This window comes from Tetrahymena thermophila (assembly GCF_000189635.1).
Source record: "Tetrahymena thermophila SB210 genomic scaffold scf_8254597, whole genome shotgun sequence".
Classification (NCBI taxonomy): Eukaryota; Ciliophora; class Oligohymenophorea; order Hymenostomatida; family Tetrahymenidae; genus Tetrahymena; species Tetrahymena thermophila.
Window position 1 is genome coordinate 12,464 of NW_002476368.1, and position 16,060 is coordinate 28,523.

At 19.6% G+C, this 16,060-nt stretch overlaps 3 protein-coding genes across 3 annotated transcripts; 1 reads left to right on the forward strand and 2 right to left on the reverse strand. All coding sequences in view use genetic code 6, as the record gives it.

The window, feature by feature from the left end:
* Positions 1–597: 597 nt before the first annotated feature.
* Positions 598–8,560, forward strand: TTHERM_000341290 (kinase domain protein, putative; the record flags this gene model as incomplete). Its single annotated transcript, XM_012798202.1, has 22 exons — positions 598–636; positions 694–743; positions 1,143–1,244; positions 1,518–1,607; positions 1,906–1,995; positions 2,261–2,350; positions 2,644–2,733; positions 3,033–3,122; positions 3,383–3,472; positions 3,710–3,790; positions 4,023–4,112; positions 4,406–4,495; positions 4,751–4,840; positions 5,129–5,218; positions 5,523–5,612; positions 5,853–5,942; positions 6,222–6,311; positions 6,606–6,695; positions 7,466–7,555; positions 7,792–7,881; positions 8,183–8,272; positions 8,467–8,560. 22 exons carry the CDS (start codon positions 598–600, stop codon positions 8,558–8,560), a joined length of 1,896 nt encoding a protein of 631 aa, XP_012653656.1.
* Positions 8,561–9,285: 725 nt separating this feature from the next.
* Positions 9,286–13,172, reverse strand: TTHERM_00343300 (Serine/Threonine kinase domain protein; the record flags this gene model as incomplete). Its single annotated transcript, XM_001018376.3, has 4 exons — positions 9,286–9,310; positions 9,401–9,464; positions 9,606–12,437; positions 12,599–13,172. 4 exons carry the CDS (start codon positions 13,170–13,172, stop codon positions 9,286–9,288), a joined length of 3,495 nt encoding a protein of 1,164 aa, XP_001018376.3.
* Positions 13,173–14,158: 986 nt separating this feature from the next.
* Positions 14,159–14,866, reverse strand: TTHERM_000343303 (transmembrane protein, putative; the record flags this gene model as incomplete). The annotated part of the gene is made up of 2 exons (XM_012798203.1): positions 14,159–14,438; positions 14,520–14,866. 2 exons carry the CDS (start codon positions 14,864–14,866, stop codon positions 14,159–14,161), a joined length of 627 nt encoding a protein of 208 aa, XP_012653657.1.
* Between the last annotated feature and the right edge of the window lie 1,194 nt (positions 14,867–16,060).

A 16,060-nucleotide genomic window follows, 5' to 3' on the forward strand; every position in this document is an offset into this window, starting at 1 on the left:
TAATATTTATAGATAATTTTAAAAATATACTCCCAAGCTATTTATGATATTATTTAAGTAATTTATCAACAAAGAATATCTTATTATTATTTTATTTAAAGCTTTAATTTGAAATGAGTTTCTATTTTTGGTTTTGGTAATAATTTCAGAAAATAATTATGTATCCTGGCGTCACTTTAATAAAAAATAACACTTAAAATACATAGATAATATCACTGTAATTTATTACATTTTACTCATAATATTATTATTATTATTATTATTATTTTAGCCATTCTAATTGATGAAAAAAAATCAACAAATTCTTATTGGCATGGAAAAACAATTCAATAGAACATACAGCTCTTTCTAGATTTAAAATACTAAATGCAGCTTGGTCTTAGATATATCTTAAATCCAGGAACAAAAAATTTTGCAAGGATTTAGTAATGAGTTTATTTGTGATATGTCTTCCTAAAAGCAAATTTATAAATTTATATTTGATAATTATAATTATTTATTTATTTCTTCTTGTTTTACAAATTAATTAGAAAAAATAAATAAATTTATTAAATTTCCATAACTTACTATTCAGTATTTGTAAAAAAAAATAAGTAAATGATATAATAGAAAAACTATTTCAAAGATGTAGAAGAAGTAAATATTTATTTTGTTATTCATATTGTTTAATATTTATTTTTATTAATAAAAAAGTTTAAAAACTCTTCAATTTAATCGAATTAGGCTCTCCATATTGAACTGAGGTTTTTATAATTTATAAATATAAAATTATTCATATTTTTTTAAATTTAGTTTTCAATCAAGTTATTTATTTATTTACATTGCTATTTTTCTAATAAAAATTATCATCAATATTCATCCATTTTAATTTTACAAACATTTGTTGAATAATTTTAACTCAATTTTTATTTTGATTCTTATTTATTTATTTATTTATTTATTCATTTTTTGATATTTGAAATGTTCTCTTTAATTGGATTTATTTTGTTTTAATTCTGCAAGTCATTATTTTCTTTTTTTGTTAATATAACTTTCATTTTGAACTTTTTCTTTTATCTTAATTAATTTCTTAATAATTCAAATTTTTTCTTTATTTTATCCTTTTAATTAGTTAATTTATTAACAATATACTTTTTTCTTAGATATTAAAAAGGCAACAAAAATTTTGGTGATTTTGGCGCATCAATCTTATGTTCTGGTTTAGCAAATTGCACTAATCTCTCAAATCTTATAATTGATATTTGGTAAAAACAATTTATTTGTATTGGATTGTGATCTTTTTTAATATAAAAATGAATTTAAAACAATATAACTTACTCTTATAGTTTATTTATAAACCTTTTACATGATTTATTTTTTTTATTCAGGTCATGTTTTTTTATTTTCTTCTTTCTTTTTTAAATTAACTTTTGCTTTATTATTAGTTAATTCACTTTTTATTATTTCATATTTTTTCTTCGTTTTTTCATACTTACTAACAAAATTAACTATATATTTATTTTTTAATCCTTATAAAGTTGGAATTAAATTGGTGCAAAAGGCGCATCAGACTTAGCTTCTGGTTTAGGAAACTGCATTAATCTCTCAAATTTGACGCTTAATTTAATGTAAAATAAGCTTATTAGTTTTTGAATAGATCTTTTTTTAAATTTAATAATGAATTTAAACAAAAAAAATAAGTCTTTTATTTATTTATTTTTTAGCTTTTTATTTGATTTATTTTTCTTATTTTTATCCTGCTTATTTTTCTTTTATTTCTTTTATTTTGTTAATTTAACTCATTTTTTCATTTTCAACTTTTTTTTTTATTAATTTATTCTATTTTTAATTATTTCATATTTTTTCTTCATACTTTCCTTAACTAACTAATTAATTAGCAATATTTTTTCTTCAATATTTAAAAAGCTACAATTAATTAGATGATGAAGGTTTATCATTCTTAGGTTCTGGTTTAGGAAAATGTACTAATCTCTCAAATTTGGCACTTAATCTTTCGTAAAACAATTTATTTGTTTTGAATTGTGATCTTTTTTAATATAAAAATAAATTTAAAATAAGAAAACTCACTCTTTTAAATTGTTTATTTATTAGCTTTTTATTTGATTAATTTTTTTTATTATTTCGTTTAAGTTTATTTTTTTTCTTTGCTTTTCAATTAAACTAATTTTCATTTTGTTTTATTATTAATTTCTTATCATTTCATATTTTTTCTTCATTTTTTAATTTTAACTAATTAATTTTTTCTTCAATATTTAAAAAGGAATAATTAAATTGGTGCAAAAGGTGCATAAAGCTTAGGTTCTGGTTTAGAAAAGTGTACTAAACTCACAAATTTGACACTTTATCTTGGGTAAAAACAGTTTCTATGAGATATTTAAAAAAAAAAATAAATTTAAAACAAGATAACTAACTAACTTTTTTAATTTGTTTATTTACTTTTTTTGTGAAATATTTCTTTTTTTATTATGGTTTTGTTTTTTCTTTCTTTCTTTCTCTTTTTTTGTTAATAACTCATTTTTTAATTTTCAGCTTTTATTTTATTATTAATCAATAAATTAATTTTTTTTATGATTTCAAATTTTTTCTTCATTTTTTAATTCTAATTAACTAATTAACAATGTTTCTTCTTAAATATTTAAAAAGTGGAAATAAAATTAGTGCAGATGGTGCATCAAATTTAGGTTATAGTTTAGGAAAGTGCATCAATCTCTACAATTTGAAACTTGAAGTTGGGTAAAAACAAACTGTTTATTTGTTTTTAGGTTATGATATTTTTTAATATAAAAATGAATTTATAACAAGATAACTAACTCTTTAAATATATTTAATTTCTTTTTATTTGATTTATTTTTCTTTTTTTAATTATCCTTTTAGTCTTTTTCTTTCTTTCTTTGTTTTTTAATTTAATTCATTTTTTAATTTTCAACTTTTGCCTATATATTGATTAATTTCTTTTTATTTCATATTTTTTCTTAATTTTTTTACTCTAATTAACTAATTAAATATATATTTTTTCTTCAATATTTAAAAAGCTAAAATTAAATTGGCTCAGAGGGTGCATCAGGGTTAGGTTATGGCTTAGGAAAGTGCACTAATCTCTCGAATTTGGCACTTTATCTTTCGTAAAAACAGTTTATTTGGCTTTTATTGTGATATTTCTTAGAATAAAATTGAATATAAAAAAATATAACAACTCTTTACTTATTTATTCGATTTTATTTGATTTATTTTTCTCTTTTTTTTTACATGTTTTTTTTCTTTTTTTCTTTGCTAATTTATCTCATTTTTTCATTTACAGCTTTAGCTTTATTATTATTTATTTTTATTTTTTTCATTCTAAGTAAAAAATTAACTATATTTTTTTTCTTCAATATTAAAAAAGCTACAATTAAATTAGCGCAGAAGGTGCATTAGGCTTAAGTTCTGGCTTAGGAAAGTGCACTAATCTCTCAAATTTGACACTTTATCTTAAGTAAAAATAGTTTAACTGTTTTGAATTAAGATATTTATTAATAAAAAAATGAATTTAAAAAAATAAATAACAATTTATTTATTTGCTTTTTATATGATTTATTTTCATTTTTTTTATTCGATTTATATTTTTTCTTTCTTTCTTTGTTAATTTAACTAATTTTTTTTATTTTTAACTTTTTCTATATTATTAATTAATTTGTTATTATTTCATATTTTTTCTTCAATATTTAAAAAGGGATAATTAAATTGGTGCATAAGGCTTTAGTTCTAATTTAGAAAAGTGCATTAATCTCTCAAATATGGAGCTTAATCTTTAGTAAAAACAGTTTATTTGTTTTTGGTTGTGATAACTTTTAGCATAAAATTGAATATAAACTTTTAATTCGTTTATTAGCTTTTTATTTGATTTATTTGATTTTTTTCTTTTCTACTTGTGTTTTTTCTTTTTTTGTTTATTAATTTAAGTCATCTATCTTTTTTTATTTTTAACTTTTGCTTTACTATTAATTTGTTATTGCTTCATATTTTTTCTTCAATATAAAAAAAAGGGATAGTTAAATTGGTGCAGAAGGTGCATCAGTCTTAGGTTCTGGTTTAGGAAAGTGCACTAATCTCTCAAATTTAACTCTTAATCTTGGGTAAAAACAGTTTATTTGTTTTGTATTATGATATTTTTCATTTAAAAATGAATTTAAAATAGCTCTTTAAATTTAAATATTAGATTTTTTATTTGATTTATATAAATATTTTTTTTATCCTTCTTACATTTTTTTCTTCCATTCATTTTTATTTTTTCATTTAATTTTTTTTTTTTTCATTATCAAATTTTGCTTTTATTTTTAATTATTTTCTTATTATTTCATATTTTTTCTTCATTTTTGCTTTCTAACTAACTAATTAGCTATATTTGTTTTCTTCAATATTTATAAAGTTTTAATTAAATTTGTGCAGAAGGTGCATCGAGATTATGTTCTGGTTTAAAAAACTGCACTAATCTCTCTAATTTGACACTTTGTATTAAGTAAAAGCTGTTTATTTGTTTTGAATTGAGATATTAATTACAATAAAAATGAATTTAAAACAATATAATTCTCTAATTTATTTTTTAGTTTTTTATTTCTTTCTTTAATTTTTTTTTTTATTTCTGCTTTTTTCTTTCTTTCTTTTTTAAGTTAACTTATTTTTTAACTTTCAAATTTTGATTTTATTATTAATTCATTTCTTATTATTTTTAAAAATTTTTCTTCAACTTATTTTTTTCTTAAATGTAAATAAGGTCTAATTAAATCAGTTATTTTGGTGCATCATGTTTAATTTCTTGTATAGGTCAATGTACTAATCTCTCAAATTTATATCTTGATCTTTCGTAAGCAGTTTATTAGTTTTAAATTGTGATATTTTTTAATTAAAAAATTTTTTAAACAAGATAATTAACTCTTTTTATTTATTTATTAGATTTTTTTTTGATTTATATTTATTTTTTATTATTTTTTTTATGTTTTTTTACATCCCTCTTTCTTTGTTAATTTAAATTTTTTTTATTTTCAAATTTTACTATAATTTTTTATTATTTTTTTATTATTTCATATTTTTTCTTAATTTTTTTTTTCTAATAAACTAATTAACTTTATATTTTTCTTCAATATTTTAAAAGTTGGAATAAAATTGGTACAGAAAATACATCAGATTTAGGTTATGGTTTAGAAAATTGCACTAATCTCTCAAATTTGACACTTGATCTTACGTAAAAACAGTTTATTTAAATTTTTATTGAGATATTTTTAAAAATAAAAATGAATTTAAAAAATGATAACTAACTCTTTTAATTTATTTATTTATTAGCTTTTTATTTCATTTATCTTTCTTTTATTATTTAATTTGTGTTTTCTCTTTCTTTCTTTCGTTCTTTCTTTTAATGTTTAACTTATTTTTTTAATTTTCAATTTTTTATTTATTATTAATTAATTCATTTGCTACTTTTTCATATTTTTTTATTCAAACTAACTAATTAACTATTTTTTTTTTTTTTTTCTTAAATATTTAAATAGCAATAATTAAATTGGTGACGAAAGCGCATCAAGTTTAGGGTACGGTATAGGAAAGTGCACTAATCTCTCAAATTTGATTATTGTTCTTAAGTAAAAATATTTTTTTTGTTTTTGGATTGTGATTTTTATTAAAAAAAATGAAAATAAAAACAAAATAATTTTTTATTTGATTTATTTGATTTTTTTTTATTCTACTTATGTTTTTTTTATTTTTTTATTTAATAAATTTTACTTCATTATTATTGAATTCATTTCTTATTATTTCATATTTTTTTTTCATTTTTTCATTCTTTCTAACTAACAAATTAAAATTCTTCAATAAATAAAAAGTAAAAATTATATTGGTGCAGAAGCTGTATCAAAATTAAGTTCTGGATTAGTAAAGTGCACTAATCTCTCAAATTTGACACTTTATCTTTAGTAAAAATAGTTTCTTGTTTTGGATTGTGATATTTTTTAATATAAAAATGAATTTAAAACAATATAATTAATTCTTATTTATTTATTTACTAGATTTTTAATAGTTTATTTTTCTTATTTTTATTCTGCTTGAATTTTTTCTTTCTTTCTTTTAAAATTTTACTCACTTTTTTCATTTTCAACTTTTGCTTTATTATCAATTAATTCATTTGCTGTTTTTTTATATCTTTTTATTCAAATAAACTAATTAACTATATTTTTCCTTTAATACTTAAAAAGGGATACTTTAATTGGTGAATAAGGTGTATCAAGCTTAGGTTTTGATTTAGAAAAGTGCATTAATCTTTCAATTTTGACACTTAATCTTGTGTAAAAACAGTTTATTTATTTATTTATTCTGATTATCTTTTTTCTTTCTTCTTTTTTATTTAATTTATTTTATTTTTTTATTCTGATTATCTTTTTTCTTTCTTTCTTTCTTTCTTTCTTTCTTTCTTTCTTTCTTTCTTTCTTTCTTTCTTTCTATTTTATTTAATTTATTTTTTCATTTTCAACTTTTTTTTTGGTTTATTATTAATCAATCAATTTCTTATTATTTCATATTATTTCTTCATTTTTTTATTATAATTAATTAGCTGTATATTTTTTGCAATCTTTAAAAAGGAATAGTAAAATTGATGATGAGGCTGTATCAAGCTTGGGTTTTGGTTTAGGAAAGTGCACTAATCTCTCAAATTTAATTCTTAATCTTGGGTAAAAAAAATTTATTTGTTTTGGATTTTGATATTTTTTAATATAAAAATGAATTTAAAATAATATAATTAACTCTTTTTTTTTTAATTTATTATTTTTTATTTGATTAATTTTTCTTTTTTTATTCTAGCTGTGTTTTTTCTTTGTTTTCTAATTTAACTCATTTTTCCATTTTCAATTTTTGCATTATTAATAATCAATTAATTAATTAATTTCTTATTATTTCATATTTTTTGTTCATTTTTACCTTCTAAATAACTAATTAACTATATTGATTTTCTCAAATAGCTAACATAGAATAGTAGAATATTAAATATTATTTTATAAATATAAAGAAAATTTAAAATAACAAAAGAAAATATTGAAATTGGTTTCGAAACGAAACTGAATAAACAAAAAAAAAAAATTTTTAATCAAAGATTTAATTTTTGAATGAAAAAATCTAAATTTAAAAAAAAAACATTTAATTTTAAGAGTTAAACATTGATTTATTTCATTCATTCTTTTTTTTTGTAAAAGAAATTGAATTCAAGATTAAATATTTGAAAAAAAAATGAGATTTCTTTATCAAAAAATTAAACGTATGATTAAATATATTTTAGTAATTTTTTTCTTCTATCAGGTTCGAAACCTGTTTTAAAAATCTTTTTTTTATTTCATTAAAATTTTTTTAATTAAATAATATTTATTGTTCTACTAAAAATTTATTTCTTACTCAAGAAATAATTATTTGAGGATAGCTATGCATTTTTTCTTAAATATATAAAAAGTTGGAATTAAATTGGTCTAAAAGGTGTATCAGGCTTAGGCTCTGGTTTAGGAAACTGCACTAATCTCTCAAATTTGACACTTTAACTTAAGTAAAAATAGTTTATTTGTTTGTTTTGGATTGTTATATTTTTTAATATAAAAATGAATTTATAGCAATATAATTAATTAACTCTTTTAATTTATTAATTAGATTTTTATTTAATTTTTTTTTTTGTTAAAAAAACTATTTTTTTTCATTTTCAACTTTTTCTTATTATTAATTCATTCACTTTTTAATTATTTCATATTTTTTCTTCATTTTTCCCTTCTAACTATTTTATTAAAGGAAAAATTAAATTAATGATGAAGGTGCATCAAGCTTAAGTTTTAATTTAGGAAAGTGCACTAAACTCTCAAATTTGATACTTGATATCATGTAAAAACAAACAGTTTATTTGTTTTTGATTGTGATATTTTTTAATAAAAATATGAATTTAAAACAAGATAAATAACTCCTTTTTAATTTATTTATTTGCTTTTTATTTGATTTTTTTTAATTTTTTTATTCTGTTTGTGTTTTTTTTCTATCTTTGCTACTATAACTCATTTTTTCATTTTCAACTTTATTTTTATTATTAATTATTTAATTCATTTATTGTTTATTTTATATTTATTCATCATTTTTGCATTCTAACTAACTAATTAAATATGCATTTTTTTCTTCAATATTTAAAAAGGGATAATTATATTGGTGATGAAGGTTCATTAAGCTTATGTTTTGGTTTAAGAAAATGCACTAATCTCTCAAATTTGACTCTTTGTTTTGGGTATAAACATTTTATTAGTTTAAGATTGTGATATTTTTTAAAACAAAAAATGAAATTAAAACAATACTCTTTAAATTTACTCTTTTTATTAATTTTTCTTTTAAATTTTTATTCTGTTAACTTTTGTTTTTTTAATTTATTGATTTTAATATTTTATTTAAAAATTTTATTCTATTTGCACTAATTTATATTAGAATTACCTTTAGTCTCAAAAAATAAAAATAATTCAAAGCAAAGTGTCATAAATCAAAAAGATTGGTTGTCTTAAGAATAAATTCATTTTAATGAAAAAAGGGCGAATAAGTATAAAAATTAATTTTGAATAATAAAATACAATATGTTTTATTTTTAAATTTTTTGTAATTGGATAAATAAACTTAAAAAATAAATACACAGATTTTTAATTATTTTATAGAGTTTAAAATTTTAGATATTTGGCAAATTAAAAATAATAAACATTTTCTTTAAAAGATAATTAAAAATCAAAAAAGAAATTTATTAAAAAATAAACTTTAAATAAATACTGCTTACTTGCTGTGGATATGAATAGTCAAAAATAGAATTAGAAGAATTTGATTTTATTATTGAAGATTCATTTTAAAAATTGATGCAATAAAAATTTTATTTGATACGTTAAAGTACCCCATAAAATTAATTTTAGTTTTATGGATTATCTTTAAATTAATTGTATTCAGTAGTAAATGTTATCTAAAATAATAGTTCGCTAATAAACAGTTAATAATTCGTTTTTTATATAGCAAATAGCAAAAATATTTACAAATTTAAAATTATATCTTTGATAAAAATTGCTAAAAGATAACTTTTATTTTTATTGTTGAATAGAAGAAACTTGAAACGAAAAAATAGAATCTACTTTTATAATATTAAAAATTTTACTTCGAAATAGTTAAGCTAAAATTTATTTTAAAATGAATACAAAGAATTTAAAAAACAAATAAAAATGAATGTAAATTTCAAACACATTTTTTATTTATCTAACAACATATTTTTTTTCATAAAAAATAACATTTCAACAGTCTAATTAGAATGCAATATTAAATAAACACTTATAATCGATCTCTTAAAAATGTTCACTCTGTAATTTATAAAAAATATCTATAAATTTACCTTTTATGGTCTTTAGTAATTTGTTTATTTAAAATTGCTATTATTATAGGTAGCATCGTTGGATCTGATATTATAGAAAGAATTACTGGAATTGTTAAAGCGTTTGATAATAATTAAAAAATATATTATATCCTTTCTTTAGATCTTAATTTAAATTAACTAAAATCTATTCCTAGACTACGAATGTTTATATTTAGATTTTTACTTTTTAAATATTTAACTAAAACCATCTCATATTCCATTTTATCTAGCTGGTCAATAAAGTAACTTTCTAAACTTTCACTTTTGCAATTTTATGAGCTACTTTAGTTTTCTTAATCTGGAATATTATTTTTTAATTATAAATTGTTATTGTCAGATTTCTACTCTAAATTTTGTTTATCTTAGCCTAATAAGCTTTTTGTTAATTAAATTTGATTATCTTGATTTTTGATTCCTTTTTTAATCGTTTTATCTTCATCGAAAAATTCATTCTCAGTTTAATTTTTTTTAAAACCGTCAAATATTTGATCTCTAATTATAGTATTATTTTGAGAGGTCTTTGATTATTCTAAGCAACTATCAGGACCGATCACTTAATTACCTAAATCAATTATTTCTTTATTCTTAGTAAAATCATCAATTATTCCATCTTTATTTATAGTATTATTTTGAGAAGTCTTTGATTATTCTGAGCAACTATCAGGGTTCACTTAATTACCTAAATCAAGTATTTCTTTATTTTTTGTAAGATTGTCAAACATTTGATCTTTATTAACAGTATTATTTTGAGAAGTCTTTGATTACTATGAGCAACTATCAGGATTACCTATCGCTTATTTACCTATATTAAGTTTAATTATAGTATTATTTTGAGAAGTCTTTGATTATTCTGAGCAACTATTAGAATTCACTTAATTACCTAGATAAGATATTTCTTTATTTTTTGTAAGATTGTCAAACATTTGATCTTTTATAATAGTATTATATAAAGAAGTGTTTGATTATTCTGAGCAACTTACAGGATTACCTATCTCTTATTTACCTAAATCAAGTACTTCTTATAAGTGATTTAAAATAATATCATTTTTATCATCAATGTTATATTAAATTATTTAACCATATTTTTTAAAATATTTCTTTTCACATTCTTAACGCTCAGTTTCTGTAAGATTGTTATTAATTATATCGATCTCTAAGTTAATAATATAAATTAGCTCTTTAATAGTACATCTTAAGTAAGGTTATACATTCAGTAGACTTTGTATTTAATAAAACAGAATTTAAGAATACTGATATTCATCAATATTAGAAGCAGATTTAGGTATACATTTTTCATGATTTTCCACTTTATATTTTTCTCTTTCTTGTTAACAATTACTTGAAGTTATTAATTTATTAAAGCCAAAAATTATATTAAACATTATTCCTAAGCTATAATAATCTATTTATCTAGTTTTAAACTTATCCTTAGCAGCATAGAGCGGAGTTTGACCTAGTGTTTCTTCAACCATAAAACTTGATTCACTAAAATCAATTATCTTAATTTTTTTTTCTGAGTTAATTAAAATATTTCTAGGTTTGATATCCCCATGCACAATATTGTGCTCATGCAAATAGTCAATGGCTTAAAGAATTTATTTAGAAATTTAAAGTTATTGCAATTTCAAATCTTTAGGCTTTTAATCTTATTATTTTTAGCTATCATTTAAATATTTTTCTAGAGTTTAGCCATCAAAATATTCTAAAAATATCTAAAATTATTTGTTATGTTTTTAATGTCCTACATATTGAATTATGAGGTCATTTTTAGGTAGATTGTAAAGAATACTAATTTCTCTCATTTATTATTCTAAATTACCTTCTCCATCATCTTTTGATTCTTTCAAAGCTACTACAGTTTCTTAAAGCTTTACTTTATTAACTATAAACTAAGATTCACTTATTAATTTTTTGTCAGAATATGAATATGTTGAAGTTTACAGTGGCGTATTCTACTCAATCATTAATTCTACAAATTTAATGTACATTTGTAGATTTATTTTGATAACTTCATACTTTTTACTGTTAAGAAAACCATAGTATTAGATTATATTTTCAAATGCTTTTTTGATATTTTTTAGCTTTTCTAGCTCTTTTTCATCTGTTTCTATTTTATTTTCAAATGCATTTTTGATATTTGTTAGCTTTTCTAGCTCTTTTTCATCTGTTTCTATTTTATTTTCAAATTTATTTTTACATAGTTCAATAAATATCTCATGTACCGCCAAGAATTCATTTCTTAAACTTTCAAACATCTGATCTGTAGATTATAAAGAAAGATTTCTGTTAGCTCCTTTTCTCAAGTTAATAAAATTTTTGATATCGAAATCCTATTTGAAAGAGAGAATCAAGTTTTTAAATAAATGAGATTGATATTAGGATTCAGAAGAAGTATTATTTTTTATAATTTATTTAATAAAGTAATTCAAGATACTATTTCCATCTATCAATAAAGAACTAAGAGTTTAGTAAAATTATCTTTATCTGTATAGACTTTAATACAAAGAGCAATATATTTATTATATTAATTTTTAAATTTCATCTTAAAGTTGTGGTTATTCTTCTTTGCTTGAACTATCTTTCATTTAGCTTTCACTTTTATAAATTTATTATAAAGTTAATAAGTTTATCCTGCAGATTGTCTGGCAAAAAATCTCTATCTTCTATACCTCATAACCTTCATTTTTCTTTTTTAAAAGTAGATCTTCATTTTTAATTTTGTCTTCTTCATTTCTCATATTTTCTATATTCTCTATTAACCCTTTCCAATAAGCAAGATTTTTTTCTTTGTCTTAAAGATTTTTAAGATAGAGTCTTTTTCCTCTTATGATTTGCTAAGCATACCCTATATCTATGTTGGTAGGTTGGTAGGGTATTATCTCTTTAATATCATAAAACCTAACTAAATCTGGTAATATTGCCAGAATCAAAACACTTTATGCTGAATCGATGTACAGCTGGAGCTATTATTTGTTGATATATTTATCTGAAACTTCATACTTTTCATTAGTCCATTCTTTAAATACTAAACTAAGCTTTTCTAACAAAACTCATGTTAATATTTTTTTTCAAATTCTTAGGAAAAATAGTCATCATTCGATTCAGAAAGTGTTAACTTCTCTTAAAAATCTATCATTAATCTAAGAAGAAACTGGTATCCTAAAATAAATTTAATACTTTTAAAACTTTTAATTTTTTCAATCAGTTTGGCTAGCTTTTGATCTTAGTTTAATACTAGATAGTTATATTTAATTAACTTCAAGATGCAAGCAAAAAGAAAATAAAAATATATTTCATCTTCATCTTCTAGTTTGCTGATAAAATCTGAATAAAACACAACATAGAATGCATCAAATTTATCAAAAAATTTGAATTCAGAAATTTCGTATTTTTTGATTAAATTAGTTTTTGACTCTTGCCCTAAATAGCTGTCTAAGAATTAAAAGTAAAGCAATACTCTGCTTTATCTGTATTCTTCTATTAAGCTCATGTTTCCCCAGATTTCGTAGCATTCAATTAAATCGTTTAAGAAATCCTCTTCTTCTTTTAATTTGTATTAATCCAATTTAATTCTATTCAATTTTAACTTTTAGAAATAATCACTGTATGCATGTTTTTTTAATGATAAAAAGTAATTAGTAAAAGACTACTATTCAAAACTTTCTTCATAATTTATTTCAATTTCTTTTTTAATTTTTTTTTTGATATCTTTAACTTGATCTTCTACTTTGCCAATTGTTAATGTTTCCATAAAATATTATATACAACTTTTTAATTTATCATCAGTTGGTCCCCAAGATTCATAATTTTTTTTGTAATTTTCTTAGTCAAGAAAATAAGTTATGATAAAGTAATAGAAAGAAAATAAGTTCCATTCCTCTGTTTATTTCTAATCACTGTTTTATTCTAATTCTTGTTATATTTATTTTGAAATCGAGATATACTCATTACTAGTTATGAAGCTTGAAATATCTTTTTTCTGAGGCGATTGCTATTTTTTTTAATTTATTTCGTTTAATGTACTTAAAATAATTTCTTTTTTTATTTTTTTAAGATTTTCTTTGAAAACTGAATCAAAAATGTTTATGTTCATTTTTGGGATTTAAGCATTTTGTTAGGAATTATTTTATGATATTTATTAAAAATTCATAAAAATGTTACTAATAAATTATAAACCCTAAAATATGTTATTATCCATTTATTTTTTATTTTTATTGATTATTTACTTTAATTAATTATTATAATTTATTGTAGAATACTTCTAATAATTTCAAACCAAAATTTTAATTAAATTGATTGAGCTAACCTGAGCTTTCAAAAGCAACTAAATAAAAAATATTTAATATTTTTTCTTTTAAATAAATTGTTTTTCTTAGAAATTAATATTAAAATATCACTAAAATTCCCATGAATATAAAAAATTAAATTATAAAAATATGTTTTTTAACTCTAAAGTCCATTAAAAATACAAAAAAGAAGCTAAATTACTATCAAAAGCAATTTAGATTGTTATTTGCATTTTAATGACGTAATCAACTTATTTATTTGTGGTTTGATTTGACTAAAAAAATAATTCAAATATTAATATAAAATAAATAATTCATTTATTTCTTTTATATTCTTTTATTGATTGATCAGATTAGGTACTTTATTTTCATGATTTAGATTCAATTATTTTATTCTATATGATGTTTATTTTTTGATTTATTAAGTAAGCTTTACATATTTTCTTTTTTTTCAGAGTAACAAAATAATTTATATCCAATCCTTTAAATATTTCATTTTATTTTAAATATCGTAAGTGCTAGATAGGCACTGATTGGTAAGAAATGAGTTTTATTAAAAAAAATATTTTTTGGTTTTTCTCTCAGCCCCTCTTATTTTCGTGTACTTCAAAGAGTGAGGATAAAGGAGTTAAGGTAATTATTAGTTCAAGTTATAGAAATATTCAAAGCATTTAGTGAATAAAGGAATGATATATATTGATGTTTATACTAAAAATATAATTTAAAGGTATCTAAAATAATTATAAATTCAAGATTTCTTTAAATAGTAAAGAGTTTTATTCTATGTTTAAAATACAATAAAAACCCCAAACCTTCTACGATTTATAAATCTTTATTTTTAAAGCTTTTGTTTAGTTAAAGAGCTTAATTGATTTTAAAATGCTTTAAAATTGATGTTTGTTTGATAATTGATAAAGCAATCTATTGAATTAAGCAATTTTACAAATTTTCCAATTATTATAAATAATTCTATGATGAAAATTTAAAAATATATGTTATGTTGTTTATTTGACTTCTATCTCAAGCTAATCTCAATTTATAATTTGATTGCTTTTTCTCGATAAAATAATTAGAGATTTAATTAAAGGAAGAAGAAAGAATTTTATATACCCTAAATTTTTTATTATTAAAATGGAAACTTTTTTTTTGTATGATGCATGAATTATTCTAAATTTACTAGCTTAAATCTTATATGATTTAATTTTTTTTATTTTATCAATAAAAAACTATACTTTTACCTCAAAAAAACTATTATATAATATAAGTATCTTTATATACAAGTACTTAGATACTATGTTCAAATTTTTTACACTATAAAAATGCATTAATTATGATTTAAATTTTAGTCTTTATTAATAATGCTTATGTCAAGCTTCGTTTAAACAAAATACCTCTGATTATTACACCATATCTCACTAAATATATGCTAGTTACTGAAATTCTTGTGCTTTTTGTTAAGTAGTTTATTCTGACATTATGATAAAAAAGATCAAAAGTGGATCACTTGCATTAAAATGATATTTAATTTAAACTAAAAATACTTTCGCTTCTTCTATTTAATCTGACTTATAATCACTTAGCTCAAGTGGATTATTAAAATAACTAATTAAAAGGCTTATTGTTGTTTAGATGGATAAAATAATTTAGTATTTTAAGGTCTAAGAATGTTAGATTGCCTTAAAAAAATGTAGCGATATTTTAGACCTTTTGATAGGTTTTGAATGTTTAAGTAGGAGATTTTATTTAAAAGATTTTGAAAGAGGAAATCTTTCTCTTTTATTATAGAATATTTTTCAAGAAACTTATGAATCCTTATTTGGGCAAATCTAATTTTTAGATTATAAATAAGATATATCATTCCATTTAAATAAAATAAACTTATTAGGAAAAGCTTGTTAAAATCAAACAAAAGAAGAAGAGGAAGAAAGTAAAAGAATAAATATTCTAACATCCCTTCTTTATTTGTACAATCAATATTATGTTTATTTATTATTAGGATCAAGTGCTTCACTTTTTCTAAAAGAGTTAAATAAATAAAACAGATATAAAATATTATATATTGAGAAAAATGGATGTGAGCAAAATATAATTTTATAACCACTAAAAATTTTTAATAATTTCTATGAAAATCAATTATGAAGATAATTAACGTCAATCAATCACATATTTATTTACACTTATCATAAAAAACTTCTCTATAATTAAAAAATATTAAAAACACGAATATAGCTTGATTTATCTTGTGACCTCTGTTAATTTAAAAATTTAATTTTAAAAAATACTTTCTGAGAAACACCCTCTCTCGTTTGTTTGTTCACCTAAAATGAGGGACGAGGGAATGAGGTCTTACGGT